Source organism: Dama dama, chromosome 5 (genome assembly GCF_033118175.1).
Source record: "Dama dama isolate Ldn47 chromosome 5, ASM3311817v1, whole genome shotgun sequence".
NCBI classification, from domain to species: domain Eukaryota; kingdom Metazoa; phylum Chordata; class Mammalia; order Artiodactyla; family Cervidae; genus Dama; species Dama dama.
Genome location: NC_083685.1, coordinates 27,446,054 through 27,462,322, shown reverse-complemented (window position 1 = coordinate 27,462,322; position 16,269 = coordinate 27,446,054). Strand labels below are relative to the sequence as shown.

Here is a 16,269-nt window from a genome sequence, read left to right as displayed (position 1 = left end):
CATGTACAAAAACTCAGAAAAAGAACATATGTCTTATCCATATGGCTCGCTGGGGAAGTGTATAAAATGAGATGAACTTTAGGTATTTTGTAATCTGAGTCTCTTCCTTTTGTAACAATCCTTTTTCAAAGCTGCATACTGTTCACTGTGTGCATGCTATACAGTTTATTGAGTTGACTCTTTAGCAATGGCGATTTAACTCTCTCCTAACATTCTCAATACAAGTTTGTACATTTATCACTTTGCACTTGTTCTATTATTTCTTTAGAATGTAACAGAAATAGAATCGCTGGGTAAGATAATGTGCACGTTTCTTAACTCAACTGACTAGAACTCTCTCCAGAGGGAGCTGATTCCTGCCAGGAAGTCCCATTCAAGGAATGGGCTCCCCAACTTGGCCTTCAAGTGTGATTACTACTCTGCTCATTTGAATTTGCATTTTTTGTGAACACAGGCAACACCAAGCTTGCTCTCACAGTTTTTATCCACTTCTGTCCCTTCTCTTACAGACTTAGAGTGAAGCACACGAGAAGCAGAGCCTGGACTCCCAAATTACCGCTGTGTTGTGGGTGATGAGTTGTAGGATCTGGGTGTTACTAAAGGTGTGTGACTTGGTTTCTGCACCTGCAAAATGGAGTTAACATCACAGCACCCACTCCCACCTCAGCACCAATCAGCTGACAGGCAGAGAGGCTCAGGCAGCGCCCAGCCCAGAGCAGGGTTCCTAGTGCTAGATGTCACCAGGTGTGACAGAGTCTGGCCCACCGGACACTCCCTCAATTCCTGCTGATTGTGACTGACCACCCCAGACACCACTCTCTCCCCAGCATCATCCCCTCCTTCAGAAATCTCTGATGTCTCTCCGTGCCCCCAGAGCACTGCAATCCCTGAGCCTGGCTCTGGGGCCTTGCTCGCCCCTCTGCCTCCTGCAGTCTCCCCCACCTTCCCTCTGCCCAGCAGCACTGGCATACCTTCCACGTGCCAGGTCTCATGCTCCCCTCATCCCCCACGTAAACCCTGCTCTCCCTCCATGGTCTGGCTTGCTCCCCTCCTCCCTAACCTCTCAGGCCACCGTACGCTTTGTGACACTGATGTTCTGGAAGGCATGACTGTGTAAATGTTTCCCATACATGTGCTGTGCTTCGCCCTCTCCAAGGAGAACTTAAAGTTCCAGGGGAAAGACCATGTCTTTACTTGTCACTCCACCATCATACCTGCAAGGGCCTGAGCAAGCAATAACAGTTCAGTTAAAACGTTAAGAAGACGCTGCTCTGGAAAAACAAGCGTATCAACGGGAACTTACGAGCCGGGCCACCTGGAGGTTGGCCACGGTGGTGCCCGTGAGCAGGGCGCCGGGCCTCGGGGCCGTGACCGTGGTGAGCTGGGGGCTCTGCTGCTGCGTGGGCTGCGGGGGCTGCACCTGCACTTGAGCCGTTGGCTGCGGGGGCCCCGCTGGGGCCTGTGCTGGGGGCGCCTGCTGGGGCAGCTGCAGTTTCTGCTTCTGCATTTTGATCAGGTGTTCCTAAAACCCAGATAAAGTAATCTTTTCATCAACATTAACTGTATTCCACTTTGTATAAATCTCGGTTTTAAGTTACTGTTCTACTACCCATTAAATATTGAAGAAAACAGTTGCTACTGTCTGCAAACAATCCTCCAGGCCTTTGCCAAACATTTTTTAAATGTTCGTTTATCACTGATGAAAACTAGCAACAGTGATTCTGACAGATCAGCAAATCTGTAACAAAATTTCTAGGTTCTGATCACTCATAAACAATTTAAATCTGCAGTACCATCAAAAATATTCTAAAAGTCTTAAAATCGTAGTCCTTCTTGAAATTTTAAAATGTATTATAAGTAGCTCTAAATTTTGTATTCCAACTGTCTCCAAATGAAAGTTTAATTGATAAATAAACCCATGTCTTTAAAAGAAGTTGAAATAACAAGATAAAAATATTCTAGGGAATAAAAATTTTTTAGGAAAACTGATACTGAGTTATTCATTCATGACTATCAGATCTCTTTCAAGATGCTGAAAAAGAAAAGGACTTTGCAACTGGTTTAGGAGAGGGCAGGGAAGAGAGGAAAGGAATCAGGTGCATGAGTGGGTCAGCGGGGCTCTGAGCAGCTGAAAGCGGGGAGCAGGGCACTAAAGGCCCTGCCATCATAGAGTAGAAGGAGCAGGGAGGTGGGCGGGGGAGGCAATAGTGTGGGGAGCGGCACAGACCCGCTCTGACAACTCGCCCCTGCTGGGCTGGACAACCCTAATTCAGCGCTGCCCATCAGCATTCCGCAGCAATGGACATGCTCTCGAGCTGGGCTGTCCAACGAGATGGTCACAGCCATGTGTGGCCTTGCACCCTTGAGCTGTGGCTGGTGTGACGGAGGATGGAAAGTTGAGCCTGGTCACATTTTGTTTCTGTGGTGTGCACGCGGGTGCCCCTCCAGGATGAAGTCCTGACTGGTGCTCGCAGGTCCTCAGGGTCCTCCAGCACCCTGGGCCCCTCTATCACCCACAAGGGGCAGGCCCGAGGGCAGGTACTTACTGTGGCAGCTCCGACAGCCAGCTGCAATTCTAAAATACCATCTTGTTTCTATTACATACGTTTTTCTGACTCCTTTCTATGTTGAGTATTAATGCTTTTCCATTTGTGGCAGTATTTCCTTTTAAAATGAATGTGTTTGGTTGTATAACAGCACAGGTGGTACAGAGAGTGGCAAAATTCAGGAACATCAGTACTCAAATGACTGACACTGAGAAACGATAATGCAAATGAACTACTCCTAGAGAAACCAAGTCTTCACCACCTTGGCTCTTAAACTGTAGAGGAATGCTTTTCACCAACATTTTCTCAGGCTGGGAAAAGGGTCCAGTGGCCTTCAAGTTCTCCCTGGAGCCTGAGCTGCTGCACACAGCACAAGCAAGCAGGTGGGAAGATCCATCTGGAAACAGGGATTAAGGCCTCAGAGAGCTGGGAACAAGCTGGTCACATGATCATGGAAGCAGCCCTGTAGGCAAGGTTGTTTCTAAAGACAACACACACACACTTCCCACACAAAGACGATGGCAGGTTGTGCAGAACACATTCTGAATGACACAACACAACAAGGCGTCATCACACAGCGGGCGTCAGGGTTTCTAGAAGATGCTCACCGGTGTCAATTTGCCCACAGCCTTGATCTGTGCCGGCGACTGGGCCTGGCCTTGGATCTGCGGGACCTGCACCTGAGAGGCCTGCTGCTGCTGCTGTTGCTGCTGCTGCTGCTGCTGCTGCTGCCGGAGGAGCTGGAAGTGTGCGGGCGTGATGGTTTTCCCCGGGAGCTGGACTCCTGTGGCTGAAGAAGTTGTCTGGTGAGACGGCAGCCCCCCAGACACACACGCGCGCCTGAGCCCTCAGGAGCTGTAAGAGCAGGGAAGGTCATGTAGGAAACCAACCCTGCCTTTACCTTGGGACACCTGAGTCACCAAAGACCGGGTCGGGGTCTGCACGGGGGTCAGGCTGGTGGTGACCACAGCCGAGGCCGTCACTGAGGTGACCGCTCGAACACCCTGAGTCGGCGCCAGGGACACCAGGTCGGATGTGGCCGTGGCTGGGGAACCAACTGCTCGAGGCTGGGTGTGGACCACTTGGGCAGGAGCAGAGCCTCCGGAGGTCTGGAAAAGGCAAAGGGAAGAGAACTGTCAGGCTGCTTCACGATACTCAAGACTCTACAGTCATCGGGTGAAGAAAAAAACGCCACAAAACTCTAAAACCTAGAAAACGAAGCCTTCTGACAAAGTGCTGAGAGACCTGTGAGGGCAAAACCTGTGCCCTGGGCTACAGCAGGTGGCAACACGCAGAAAAGGAAGATCCCCTCCCCCGTCTAACACTTGCCCTGTGCCTATCCAGGTGTCCTCAATAGAAAGACCTTTGGTTTCCAAGAAACCATCTAGATGCCCATGTTTATCCCTGCAAAACACACCAGGACCCTACTCTCCATGCTCATCCCCAGCTGGGCCTGGAAGCTGCAGCCCTGAACCTGCTCCCATCCACTCCAGGCCTCGTGGCGTCCCAGCTGAAGCAACTTCTCAGATCTCTTGTCCATTAAAAAAAAAATTATTTTGTCCACTATTGAAAGTTGTTGCATCAACAACATTAAAAGAATCTTGCATCAACAGTAAGAAAATCAACAACTTTTTATAGTGGACAAAATATTTTTTTTATATAATTTATTTTGGGCTGGTGTTGGGTTTTCATTGCCGCATGGGCTTTTCTCTAGTTTCAGTGAGCAGGCTTCTCATTGAGGTGGCTTGCTCTTTTTTTTTTATTTTCAACATTGAGGTGGCTTACTCTTGTGGAGAACCTACTCTAGGGCGCACAGGCTTCAGTAGCTATGGCACATGGGCTCAGTAGTTGCAGCTCCTGGGCTCCAGAGCACAGGCTCAGTAATTGCAATGCAAGGGCTTGGCTACTCCACATCGTGTGGTATCTTCCCAGACCAGGGATCAAACCTGTGTCTTCTGCACTGGCAGGAGGATTCCTTACCACTGATCTACAAGGGAAGCCTGGAAGAATCTTTATATAATCTAAATACCAGTGCTTTCTCAGGTACATTTTCTATGCCTTTAATTTTATTAATAATGTTTTCCAAAGAGCAGAAATTCTTGATTTGATGATACTTCATTTATTAATTTTTTCATAATTCACAAGCTTTTGGTATCTTAGGAAATCTTTGCTTAAACCAAGATAGCAAAGATGTTCTATTTTTCTTCTAGAAATTTTATAGTTTGGGCCTATGACCCACTTTGAGTGACTTTCTATATACAGTACTAGTGAAACAGGTCAAAGTCCATTGTATGCACATGGCTCCGCAATTTCTCCAGCACCACTTTTTGAAAAGACTGTCCTTTCTCCACTGAATGAACTCTTCCAGCACTTTTAGTAAAAAGTAATCAACTATGTACATGTGGGTCTATTTCTGGACTCTCTATCCTACTCCATGGATCTGTGTGTCCATCCTTTTGCCAACACCACGCATCCAGATCACTACCAACAACACCTGCACAGCACAGACATTTTTCAAAACTCAAGAGGGGCCTTCCCTGGTGGTGGTGGTGGTAAAGGATCCACCTACCAATGCAGGGGACTTGGGCTCAATTCCCCGCTCTAGAAGATTCCACAGGTCAGCTAAGCCCATGCTCTGCAGCAAGAGAAACCACTGCAATGAAAAGCCTGTGCACCACCACTGGAGAGTAGCCCCCGCCCGCCACAGCTAGAGAAAGCCCTCGCACAGCAACGAAGACTCAGCGCAGACAAATAAGTAAACTTTTAAAAATTGCCCAAGAAGGATAGCACTCTATTTGCCAAATGCATGGCTGACTCTGAAGCTGCTTCTTCTCACTCGGGGCACATGTTGTCTCTAGGTCAGTGACTAAACTGGAACTCAGGACATAAATGTAAACTTGTCAATTTCAGTTGTTCACTTTTTCCTTTTATGGTGAAACACCCCACCCAGCAGATGTGTCTGCTGGTGACTGCCCTGTCTTCTGGTTTCGTGCTCAGGGGTTTTGCCGCTTTGCATCATTCCCTCTGCCCAGGTCTGGCCCCTTCTTGCTTCCTACTCATGGGCTTAGATATCCCAGAAACCCACCACCCCGCCTTGTGCCCCATCGAGCACCATCCACTCCTGTACTTGTGCAATGGCCACCGTCCACTCCCAGGCTAACCTGTCACTACGGTACATGGGGTACCCTGTCCGTTTGTCAGAGACATGCTCTCACCCCCTTCCTTCTCCTGGAGTCACGGTGGGGGATTTCAACACCCTCTCCCTCAAAAAGAACAATATGGAAACCATCCTCTGCACACCTGAAGGTTCTTGGTATTTTATGAAATTCAGACTAGATCAGTACTTTCTATACCAATGGAATTCTTTTTTTAAAAAACCAGACAACTTTGGCAGCATCCTAGGTCATGCACACCACCCAAAACACCCAGGAGCAGGGACAACTCACAGTTAAGGCTCCAGGTGCCACGGGCGAAGCCAGACGCTTGTTAATGGACTGGAAGGTGGCGGCGGGGACACCGGCGATGGTGTTCACAATCACATTTCCACTCACGGTGCCTGCAGGCAGAGAGGGTGTGAGGCAGGAGGACAGGAGAGAACTCACCTCCAGTTGTGGCATCTTACCCGTGAGGCTTCTTACCCGCGGGCATGCTCGTCCCTGTGACAGATGTTTTGATGGCTCCTGCCTGCTGAAGGAAGGAAACCACTTGAATTTTAGGTCAAGTTCTCCCCTGTGCAGATGCTCCAAAGCCTTCCATTTTATCAGGATAAAATTCAAAGTCTTAACTGCGGTTACTCAGACCATGTGGCCAACTTTAGCCCCCTCTCTCCCCACGTGCTCCCCACACACCTACCCATTCTCCCACCTCCTCCCACACTTCTGGGTCTGTGCCTCAGTCACCAAGCTCCAGCCACACTGATCCTTTTAACCCCATATTTGTCAAACTCAGGGCCTCTGTGCTAGCTATTTTCCATTCTTCTCTGACTAGTGTCACTTGGCTATAGGCTAGGGGCCAGCCCTGCACAAAGTCTTCCTAACCACCTACCACTGGGCAGACAGCAGCTCTCACACCAAACAGGTGCTTAGTTTTCTGAACAAGGAAGGACAGAGCTGCCCAAGTGCCCATAAAAACACCACTGTGGCAAATGCAGTAAAGAACACGGGGAGGAAACGACTTTATGTAACAAAGCCATCCCACGCTGGGCGGCGGTGTCTTCCCATGGGGGATTCTTTCGTGTCACCACGCACACACAGAGAGAGCACATGGCGGGGCATGCTGTGTGAGACCGTCAGACTACCATTCTTTTTTAAACACCTTTTACTGCCTCCCTCTCACGGGCGCACAAGCTTCAGGGGAGGGTGGGGCAGGGTCGGGAATGGGAGGTCTGCACTAACTGCTCTGCAAGTCCGCAGCGGTCAACCTCTTCACAGTTACACTTCACAAATCCCTAAACCCAAACTTCCTGCCTCCTTCACCAAGAAGAGTGGCCTCGCCTCCCACATCCCTACTGAGCTAAGCTGGCCCGGAGAGCAGAGCCGGGCCTGCGTGGGGTGATGCAGGTGAAATAGCCGCTTCCTCGAGTGGGGGAAGACTGAGCCTCTGAAGGGCTTTGGGCCAGAAGCTGCAGGACCCTTTGGTGGGTGTGCGGGACCCGACCTCCCTGTTCCTTCTCACCAGCACTGCGGCACTGCCCACCGTCGTGATCGCAGGGGGTGCCTTTGGTGGGGGTGGTGCAGGCTGTGCAGGGGGCTGTGCCTGAGCCTGGGGCTGGACGGCAGGCGGCCCCGCGGACTGCTGGCTGCCCGCTGCTGAGGGCTGGGGCAGAGGCGGAGGCGGCTGCTGGGGCGGCGGGGGCTGTGGCTGAGGCGGGGGCGGTGGGGGCTGTGTCACGGGCGGCTGCTGTGCCTTCTGCTGGTCAGCCAGCGCCTACAGGGGCAGGAAGGAACAGTGTCGTGGGAAGGAGTTGGCCCAGCAGACCGCCCCGGCCCCTGTGGGCCCTGCCCACCCACTGCACCACACCTTTTTCTCCTTGGCAATGCGCTCTGCCCGGAGGGACGCGACCTGAATAGGAGGCAGGGGTTTGTCGTAGTTGATGCCACTAAAGACAAAAAACAAAAAAGAAATGTATTGCAAGTTCAAAAGCAGACAAATATTCTAGGAACCCGAATCCCCCATTTCCCATCCTGCCAGGTGCTGGGACACGACTCCTACAAAGCCTCACAGGCCAGGGCGCCTGGTGGGTTGGCCCTGGGAAGGGGAAAGGATGACCTTCCAACAGGAACTCCTGGAAGGGGGGCCTGGGCCTGACTCCCCTCTGCAGCGGTACTCGGCTGGGGCCCCAAGCATGTAGGGACAAGACGGCCATTCAGCACTGTGCCCCTCAGAGCAGACTGCCTGCCCCTCCACCCAGCACAGCAAACTGCTCACCCCACCTGTCCTAAGCATCAGCCCTCCTCCAAGGGGCCTTCAGGAGAGGTCAGTTGGTCACCCGCCTAGTACCGTGAGCACCCGACAGTCCTCTCTAGCCTCTCAGAGCAATCTTGCTTCCAAGGTTCCTGTGCCCCCTGTCCCCCATGACAGTCACAGGAAGGCTGGCTCTGCCCTGTGCGCTCCCTCCAGTTCTCAGGGCGGCTCACCAGCACGGCCCAGGTGCTGACGGCCCAGGTGCTGTGCTGCACCAGTCTGGTACCTCTGGATGCCAGCCCCCCCAGCAAGTCACATGTCCCCAACCCGCCCAGCACATTGTCTCCCATCCTCTGACCACCCATGTCAGTCCACTCAGCCACCTGAGGCTGCCCTGCAACCCATCCAGCTGCCCCCATATTCAAGTAAAGATGCAAAGACAATCTGTACCATGAAGAGACACAGAGAGGGGCTGGGGTGTGAGGTGCCATGAGAAAAAGGTGACATGTGAGAGTGAGGCTAGGGGAGGGGCCCACATGCCAGGGGAGACCATCCCAGATAGAGCGACCCACACGGCAGAGCCATGAGGCAGGGACTGCCGGCCTACTCGAGGAGCAGCCTCAGAGGCCTAGGCCCTTGGTGTGGCTGGGAGGGCTGGGGTTCTTAGCAGGGACAGGCCCGTGTCTGGCAGCATCTGCAAAACCTGCTTGGTTACAAGGAAAGCTTGAGTCTGAGTGGCACCTAGGTTCCATCTGAACACGTTCTTTCCTCCCCGAATTTTAAGAAGGCAAACACACACAAAGTGGCAGGGATTTTACAGCCAACACCCAGGTGCCAAGCAACTCAGATTGCACAGTTCTCTGTCACTGCCCTCTCACCCCGACCCATCTCTCACCCACCGTCTCACTACCTATCTACCTAGTCATTTTTTTTTGTCCTTTGCAAAATTTCAAAGCAAGAACACCCACCCCCAACAGCATATATTTTCAGGGCAGAGCCAACCAGACATCTGCCAGTGCAGAGACGCTGAAGGAGGAGAAGCCGCTCTCCCTCCTGCAGCCCATCAGGCCGTCAGACTGCAGATAGGACACCACCTCATCACGTGAATGGGGACACCAGCCAGCCGGGCACGCCCCACCTCGATGCCTGGACACACTGTCTGTACAATAATTCACTGAACTTGTAGAGTTTAAGAAAGCCCTAAAATGAGGTCATTTTCAAATAGTTAAAACTGTATCACAAAAACAGGAATACCTTTCTGCCAATACAGAAGCATGCTTGGGGTTTTTCTGAAAGGGGTTCATGCCAAGCCTGCAACACAGAAAGAGAGAAAGTTACTGAACAAAGGAAAACACAAAGGCGGGAAGGCCGACAGTGAGAACGGGCCCCCACTGACTCCGCACGGCCAGCACGGGAGACCTGGGAAGCGTACAGGGGCTTGATGGGGGGGCTCCTCTTGCCGGCAGTCATCTTCATCAGGTCAAAGTGGCTCGTGTACAGCTGGGTGTGTGTGGCATTCTCGTCCTGGGCGTACATCTGGCCTGTGCGCAGAGGGCGGTTGTTCTTACTCTGAAACAGAATGGGGCAGCACAGCAGTCAGACACTGACCTGTGAACGGGGTCCCCGACTGGGAGCCTAATGTGAAACCACTGAGCCCCTTCTTCCTGACCTTCTCTCTGAGACTCAACATAGAACAGCAACGACACAGCGGCCGTCATCCACCGACCACACTCCCCAGCCTGTGTGAGGCCTCCTTGCCTATCCCTGGAGGAAGAAGGGGACGCCTCCAGCTGGGGAGACAACAGTGAGGCCAATGGATCACACAGCAAGCCACTGACAGCCAGGACACCTTGACTGTGATCTGCCCCTGGGCACCAGCTTGCCCTCCCAGGGACCTCTGACCCCAGTGGACGTGAAGGACGGGACTCTAGCATTATTTGTGCCTGGGACTCTCTCCTCCACGGGCCCTATGGTGAAACCAGGCACCTCCTTGCTCCTGTAAAACTTCAGGGCGGTCCCTCCTGGCCCACAGGCCACCCCACAGAGGCTGCGTGAGTCCCTCCTGTAGATGTAACATGTCTGGCCACCCCTGCTTCAATGGGTGCAAGCAGGTCATTGATATAGGATGCCCCTATGGAGCAGTGCTCTAATGCAAAGTAGCAAATCCCCGCACGCAGAAGTGAAACACCTTGGACACTGAGTGCCTACCGGTCACTGGAATACAGTTCATTTCTAACCTCACTCTATGCTCTGCTGCACAGGCACTTAACAAACTTCCCAGGTTATTCAGAACACCACCTTCAAACCCTATATATGACCTTTGCCATTTTCTTTAGCTTCACACACAAGCTATAACAGAGTGTCAAGTTTCAGCTTGACGATTTACTGTATCCAAGTTACGACAATCGTTAGAAATGCTTCCCAAACCTAATGGACCTGACACCGGAAGCCCTGTTGATGAAAGCATCTCAAAATGGTGTTCTGAGGAAAGACTGCTTTTCTGGTATTTGTTTTCAATCGAGGAAACAAACATGTCTGATCCAGAGACAACTGTTTTTTAGAAAAGTGAAAACTTGAGATTTGTTAAACGGGGCTTATAGGAAAAACGTAGGTAATGTTCATGAATTAGAAATACAGGAGCAAACTTGATCAAAGCTCAGGACGTCTCCTGCTGCTACATCTGCCCCGGGCGGTCCCAGGCAGAGATGAGGTCATTGCTCCTGTTCTGTGACTGGATGTGAGGACCATCACCCCAAAGGTCACCAGCCACAGGCCCAACACTGCGCACACAGGCTTTCTACATGGAGGCTATGGACCCACTCCCAAAGGCAAGAAGGTGAGGACAGAGCAGATGGAGAAATGGCAAGAGACAAATGCAGTTCAAGGGGGATGAGAAAAGGTGCTACAGTGGAGACATCCTCAGCAGCCACACTGGCTGTGGGGCTGGGCCTCCTGACAACACACCATGTCTGCAGTCAGTGTCCACGACGCCTGCAGCTAGGACCAAGGTGTCCAGCACCCATCAACCCCCTGCAGCAAGGCATGGAGGTGGAGGCACGGACAGACACCCTCCTTCATGTCAGCTGACAGCAGAGAGCAGGGGCCCTTCCACTCACCCAACCCTGGATGGAGGAAACCCTCAGATGGCGCCAGGGCCACCAGACAGCACACAGAACTTTCCAGAGGACACAGCAGTGTGACCGCTCCCTATGAGGTGGGATCTCAGCACCCAGACCACTGCCAACAGTAACTGTGACCGCGCCGCCCCCTCTCGGGGCCTTGTTCAGTACTGCACACCCTCACCCGCCTCTGCCTAACCCCCAGCCCCCATGAACCTCACCTTGCCCTCCTCCCTGGGGATGAGCACATTCTCGTAGCGGTTCCGGCACTGCTTGGAGGAGCGGTAGATGCGGCTACACGAGTTGACGACGTCGCTGACCAGGTCCCAGTTGGGCGTGTGGGCCGGGGATACGATTGTGAGGTTCAAAGGCAGCTCAAGGAGCTGCTTCACGGCCTGGAGGATCAGGTTCAGGACCCGGAGGTCAAGGCCCTGCCTGTCGGATGCTTCCCCATGCCCCTACCCTCCCTACCCCTCGTCCCAAGGGCCCCAATGACGGGGCCGACCAAGGTCGGGGCCTCAGACTCACCTGCAGCAGCGCCCAGTCCTCGCTGATGAGCCACTCGGGGTTGTCGGGTCCGGACTCAGTGGTCGGTTTGGCAAAAGTCGGCAGAGGCTTGGCAAACTGCGTCTGCTGCTTCAGCAGAATGTTCTTCTTCTGCTCCTTGCCCTCCCGGCGGATCTTCAACATGCCGGGGGTTGCGCGGTCAAACAGAGACCGCGGGGGCACCACGGCCTCCCCGTGCCGCTGCTTCTTCTTCCTGCCTGCGGCTGCACAGAAAGCTACTTCAGCTAGCGGGTCAGTGGGCCAAGGTGGGGAGCAGAAAAGCCATGGGGAGGGTAACCGAGGCCACCGGCAGCCACAAGCCCTCTCCCCGCGCACAAGCCCACCTGAGGGGTCCGTTTTGTGTCGGCGGCGCTCCTTCCTCACATACACAGGCGGCAGCTTGGACTCGGGGATGGGCGTGGTTTCGTACATGAGACACATGACCGAGTCAATGTAGATGTCGTTGTCGTCCTGGGGGGGTGTGGGCGGCGTCCAGAGCTGCGTGCAGGAGGGACAAGTCTGAGCTGGGTGGCCACAAGGGCAGCTGGCCCAGCACGGCAGGAGGCAAAGGTCTGGGGGCGTGGGGACACGGGCACTCACCGGCATGACCTCCGTCTGCCCGTCGGCGCCCTCACACACAAACTCCTGAGGGAAAAGGGGAGGCTTTTCAGGTTCGTGCAGCCCCCGCTTTGAGCTGTGAGTGGTCAACTGTCTACCTTCACGTCAGTTAATGAGCCTTCGAAACAAGCACGCAGCACCGCTACTGCCAAGACCTAAACTGCACTTCCATCACAGCTGGCACGACGGTGGGGAAAGCCAGCAGCAGGGAACAGAAACCCTCTAACCCGGCGCTGGACCGAGACAGGCCCAGCCCGCCAGCCCCGGGTCCGCAGACAGGAGGCCTTGGAGGGGCGCCCATACCGCGCTGTAGGCGTCCTCTCGGGTGTAGGTGAGGAGCTGCTCCTGCTCCTGCTCCAGCCGCACCCTGGCCTCCTGCTCCCGCAGGCTCCGCGCGTTCCGGGCCTCCCATTCACGCACAGCAGTCAGCACGGCGCCCTGCGGGAAGACCGGCCATTCCCATCGCTGCCCCAGACTGCCCCGCCAGCCTCCCGGTCCTCAGGCCCCTTTTCCTCTTCCCAATACACGACCCTCTAACCAAGCACCGAGCTGCTTCAAAACCAAGGAAAACCGCCTGGTGTAGGGTTTCAAAGGCTTTGCCCATGTGATCACTTTACATACGGGTGGGGTTTGGTTTTAATGCCCTGAATTCCGGGTGAGTCACGCTTACTTCCAACCCAGTTTAACACTGAAGAATCTGAGATTCTCACATGTGAAGATGGTCAAAAGTGCAATCTCTTACCTCACTACTTCTCTCCTTTTCTTGATCAATGGAAGTATGGAATAATTCCAGGTAATTCAAAGCATATTTTTCAATTGGTGTGAGCTGTATCAAAATGCATTTTTTGAACAGAATTAGTAGCAAGTTCATAAGAATTTAGTTCCTCATATAACCCCCCACCAGCACCTGAATCAACATAGCAACTGGTCTTGGTCAAGAATGAACAAGAAATGCCTCACAGAAAGGTCACATGCTTAAAATATTTAGGTATAAAGAAAAACTGAAGTAGAAACCCAGAAGAGAAAATGCCCAAACCTGCCCCATGAAGTCCGCTAACTCCTCCAGCTGCGAGGGCTCCTCGTCCCACCTGGAACCGCTGGAGTCAGGCGACCCGGGCACAGCCTCCTCAGCCGGCTTCTGGGCATCCTCCTCCTCCAGGTACTCGATGCTCTTGAGGGCCTGCAGGATGTACATGCTGCGTGGGGTGACTTTAATATGCTTTGAACACTCTAAATAAGGGGTCTTGGAAAAGAGCCACACACGGACCCAACTATACGCCCACACTGCACACCGAGCCCCCACGCCCCACCCACAGCGATGCGTGTGCTCTTCAGACCCTCACACACTCTGGGGAAAAGCCTCAGGACACAGGCTGACACGCACAGCAAGGCCCCCAGGCTCAGAGAACCGAGGAGAATGGGGTGTCTCGTTCTATTGCACACCCGACACCCACCTTTCCACCCCAGTCCCACCACAAGGGCACTTCATGGTGCATGTGACATACGCCCTGGTCCGTGGCGTAGACAGAAACCAAACCCCCAGGAAGACAGTCCTTGGCACCACCGTTCAAGAAACACAAATTAGACTAGCAAATAACGCGTGCTCCTCTCTCAACAGCCGGAAAGTACAACTGTCAGGGGCTGGCAGACTCAAGACACATACGCTCACGTGGTGGGGGGTTGGTGCAGAGGGATCACGCAGCTTAAGAGGATTCAGTTAAGAAATCCTCTAGGCAGGGCAACTAGGCAAATCTTCAAAGTTTAAAAGGTAAACCAACCTCACACGATACCCAGAAATTATTTCCAGACAGACTGTCCATCTAAGCACGAGGGATAAAACACTGAAGCATCTACAAGAAAGTACAGGAGAACCTCTCAGAATGCAAAAGCATCAATCACTTGACAAAGACAGTGGCATTAGGACCAAGAATTTCTGCTCACAGAGACAGAGTATTAAAAAAGACAAACCACAGATTGGGAGAATATATTTTACATGTATCCCACAAAGGCCTTGCATTCAGAATGTAGAAAAAATGCCAACAAGCCATTAAGAAAAAGAGACAACCCAGTTTAAAAAAAAAAAAAAAAACACAGAAAATGATGCTAACGAGCATCTCGCAAAAAAGTACCCACATGACCAATGAACACAAAGCTCACCAGTCAAGAGCAAGCTGCAATTCAACCAGAGACGCGCCCACACGGCCCCCACGCCTGCACCTCTGAACTGGTCCCCAGCCCAGTGTCAACACAGAGCCAGATGATGGTCCTAAGCCACATGTCCTTGGGCAGCCTGTCTCCATCACCACTGACCCCCAGTCACACCTGACTCCTGCTGTCCAGACTGAGAGGTGCTGTCCCTCCACCCATAACACTCCTAGACACTGCTCATCACACCATCGCCATGAGGTGATGGTCTAGCATCTCTCCTGTCACTAAAACAGAAGCTCCAGGGAGGATGAGAGGTCTTTTTCTCAACACTATACCCCTACTGCTTAGAACAGTGTTTGACACACAGTGTAAGACAACCCACCAGAACACTTCAAAGAATCTCTATGTTGAAAGAACATGCCAAGCCAACGTCTCTAAGCCACACTAAGAAGCAACAGCAAGGGTGTATGACAGACTCACATTCCTCAAATACTCGCCCCTTTAGACCTCACATTTTTCTTCCAGGATCCATGTAAGATTTTTACCAATGGTTAAGGATTGCCGGGACAAATATCAATAACATCAGATATGCAGATGATACCACCCTTATGGCAGAAAGTGAAGAGGAACTAAAAAGCCTCTTAAGGAAAGTGAAAGAGGAGAGTGGAAAAGTTGGCTTAAAGCTCAACATTCAGAAAACTAAGATCATGGCATCTGGTCCCATCACTTCATAGGAAATAAACGGGAAACAGTGGAAACAGTGTCAGACTTTAGTTTTGGGGGCTCCAAAATCACTGCAGATGGTGATTGCAGCCATGAAATTAAAAGACGCTTACTCCTTGGAAGGAAAGTTATGACCAACCTAGATAGCATATTAAAAACCACACATTACTTTGCCAACAAATGTCCGTCTAGTCAAGGCTATGGTTTTTCCAGTGGTCATGTATGGATGTGAGAGTTGGACTGTGAAGAAAGCTGAGCGCCGAAAAACTGACGCTTTTGAACTGTGGTGTTGGAGAAGACTCTTGAGAGTCCCTTGGACTGCAAGGAGATCCAACCAGTCCATCCTAAAGGAGATCAGTCCTGGGTGTTCATTGAAAGGACTGATGCTGAAGCTGAAATGCCAATACTCTGGCCACCTCATGCGAGGAGTTGACTCATTGGAAAAGACCCTGATGCTGGGAGGGATTGGGGGCAGGAGGAGAAGGGGACGACAGAAGATGAGATGGCTGGATGGCATCACCGACTTGATGGACATGAGTCTGAGTAAACTCCAGGAGTTGGTGATGGACAGGGAGGCCTGGCATGCTGTGATTCATGGGGTCGCAAAGAGTCAGACATGACTGAGCGACTGAACTGAACTGAATGATTACCTCCAGGAAAAGTAACCTACTGTTTCCCCACTATCATTTCATTTATGTTATGATGTTTTGGGTTTGCGGCGGGGGCAGGGGGGGCACGGTGTTTCTTTTTTTTTTTGCGGTGTTTCTTAAGTTGAGAGTTATGTTTTGTTTTTTATTTATTGTTTAAATATTGGGTGTACTAGGTCTTCAGCGTGGAACTTGGGCTCCAGAGTGTGCAGGCTCAGTAGTTGTGTCACAAGAGCTTAGCTGTCCTGAGGCTTTACGAGATTTTAGTTCCCTGATCAGGGACTGAACCCATGTGCCCTAAATTGGAAAGTGAATTCCTAACTACTGGATGATCAGGGAAATCCCCGTCAAGTTGTTTGAGATTTTCTTAAAGCCTAAAGCACTTGTCACCTATTTTAAAAACAACAGGGTAAATCGATCTGTTCCTCCTGATACAGAAACAGCTGTTAAGTACTTCTATGCACCTGACATTACCCACAGACAACTCCTAGAAGAAAATGTGAGAAACAGTGGACAGTG

The 16,269-nt window shown here is 52.0% G+C and overlaps 1 protein-coding gene across 12 annotated transcripts in view; it reads right to left on the bottom strand.

The window, feature by feature from the left end:
* Nucleotides 1-16,269, bottom strand: part of EP400 (E1A binding protein p400) — a 107,055-nt gene that overhangs the window by 13,503 nt on the left and 77,283 nt on the right. For 8 of the 12 annotated variants that reach the window (XM_061142150.1, XM_061142161.1, XM_061142153.1 and 5 more), the window contains 16 exons: nt 13,269-13,412; nt 12,975-13,058; nt 12,536-12,670; nt 12,215-12,259; nt 11,959-12,112; nt 11,597-11,838; nt 11,290-11,463; nt 9,382-9,518; nt 9,204-9,260; nt 7,566-7,644; nt 7,221-7,472; nt 6,185-6,233; nt 5,993-6,102; nt 3,448-3,655; nt 3,155-3,336; nt 1,304-1,522 (listed from right to left, as the gene is read on the bottom strand). In XM_061142150.1, coding sequence (XP_060998133.1) covers nt 1,304-1,522; nt 3,155-3,336; nt 3,448-3,655; nt 5,993-6,102; nt 6,185-6,233; nt 7,221-7,472; nt 7,566-7,644; nt 9,204-9,260; nt 9,382-9,518; nt 11,290-11,463; nt 11,597-11,838; nt 11,959-12,112; nt 12,215-12,259; nt 12,536-12,670; nt 12,975-13,058; nt 13,269-13,412 — 2,271 coding nt within the window. The remainder of the gene's footprint in view (nt 1-1,303; nt 1,523-3,154; nt 3,337-3,447; nt 3,656-5,992; nt 6,103-6,184; nt 6,234-7,220; nt 7,473-7,565; nt 7,645-9,203; nt 9,261-9,381; nt 9,519-11,289; nt 11,464-11,596; nt 11,839-11,958; nt 12,113-12,214; nt 12,260-12,535; nt 12,671-12,974; nt 13,059-13,268; nt 13,413-16,269) is intronic. The other 4 variants (XM_061142151.1, XM_061142162.1, XM_061142157.1 and 1 more) reach the window with 2 other exon arrangements.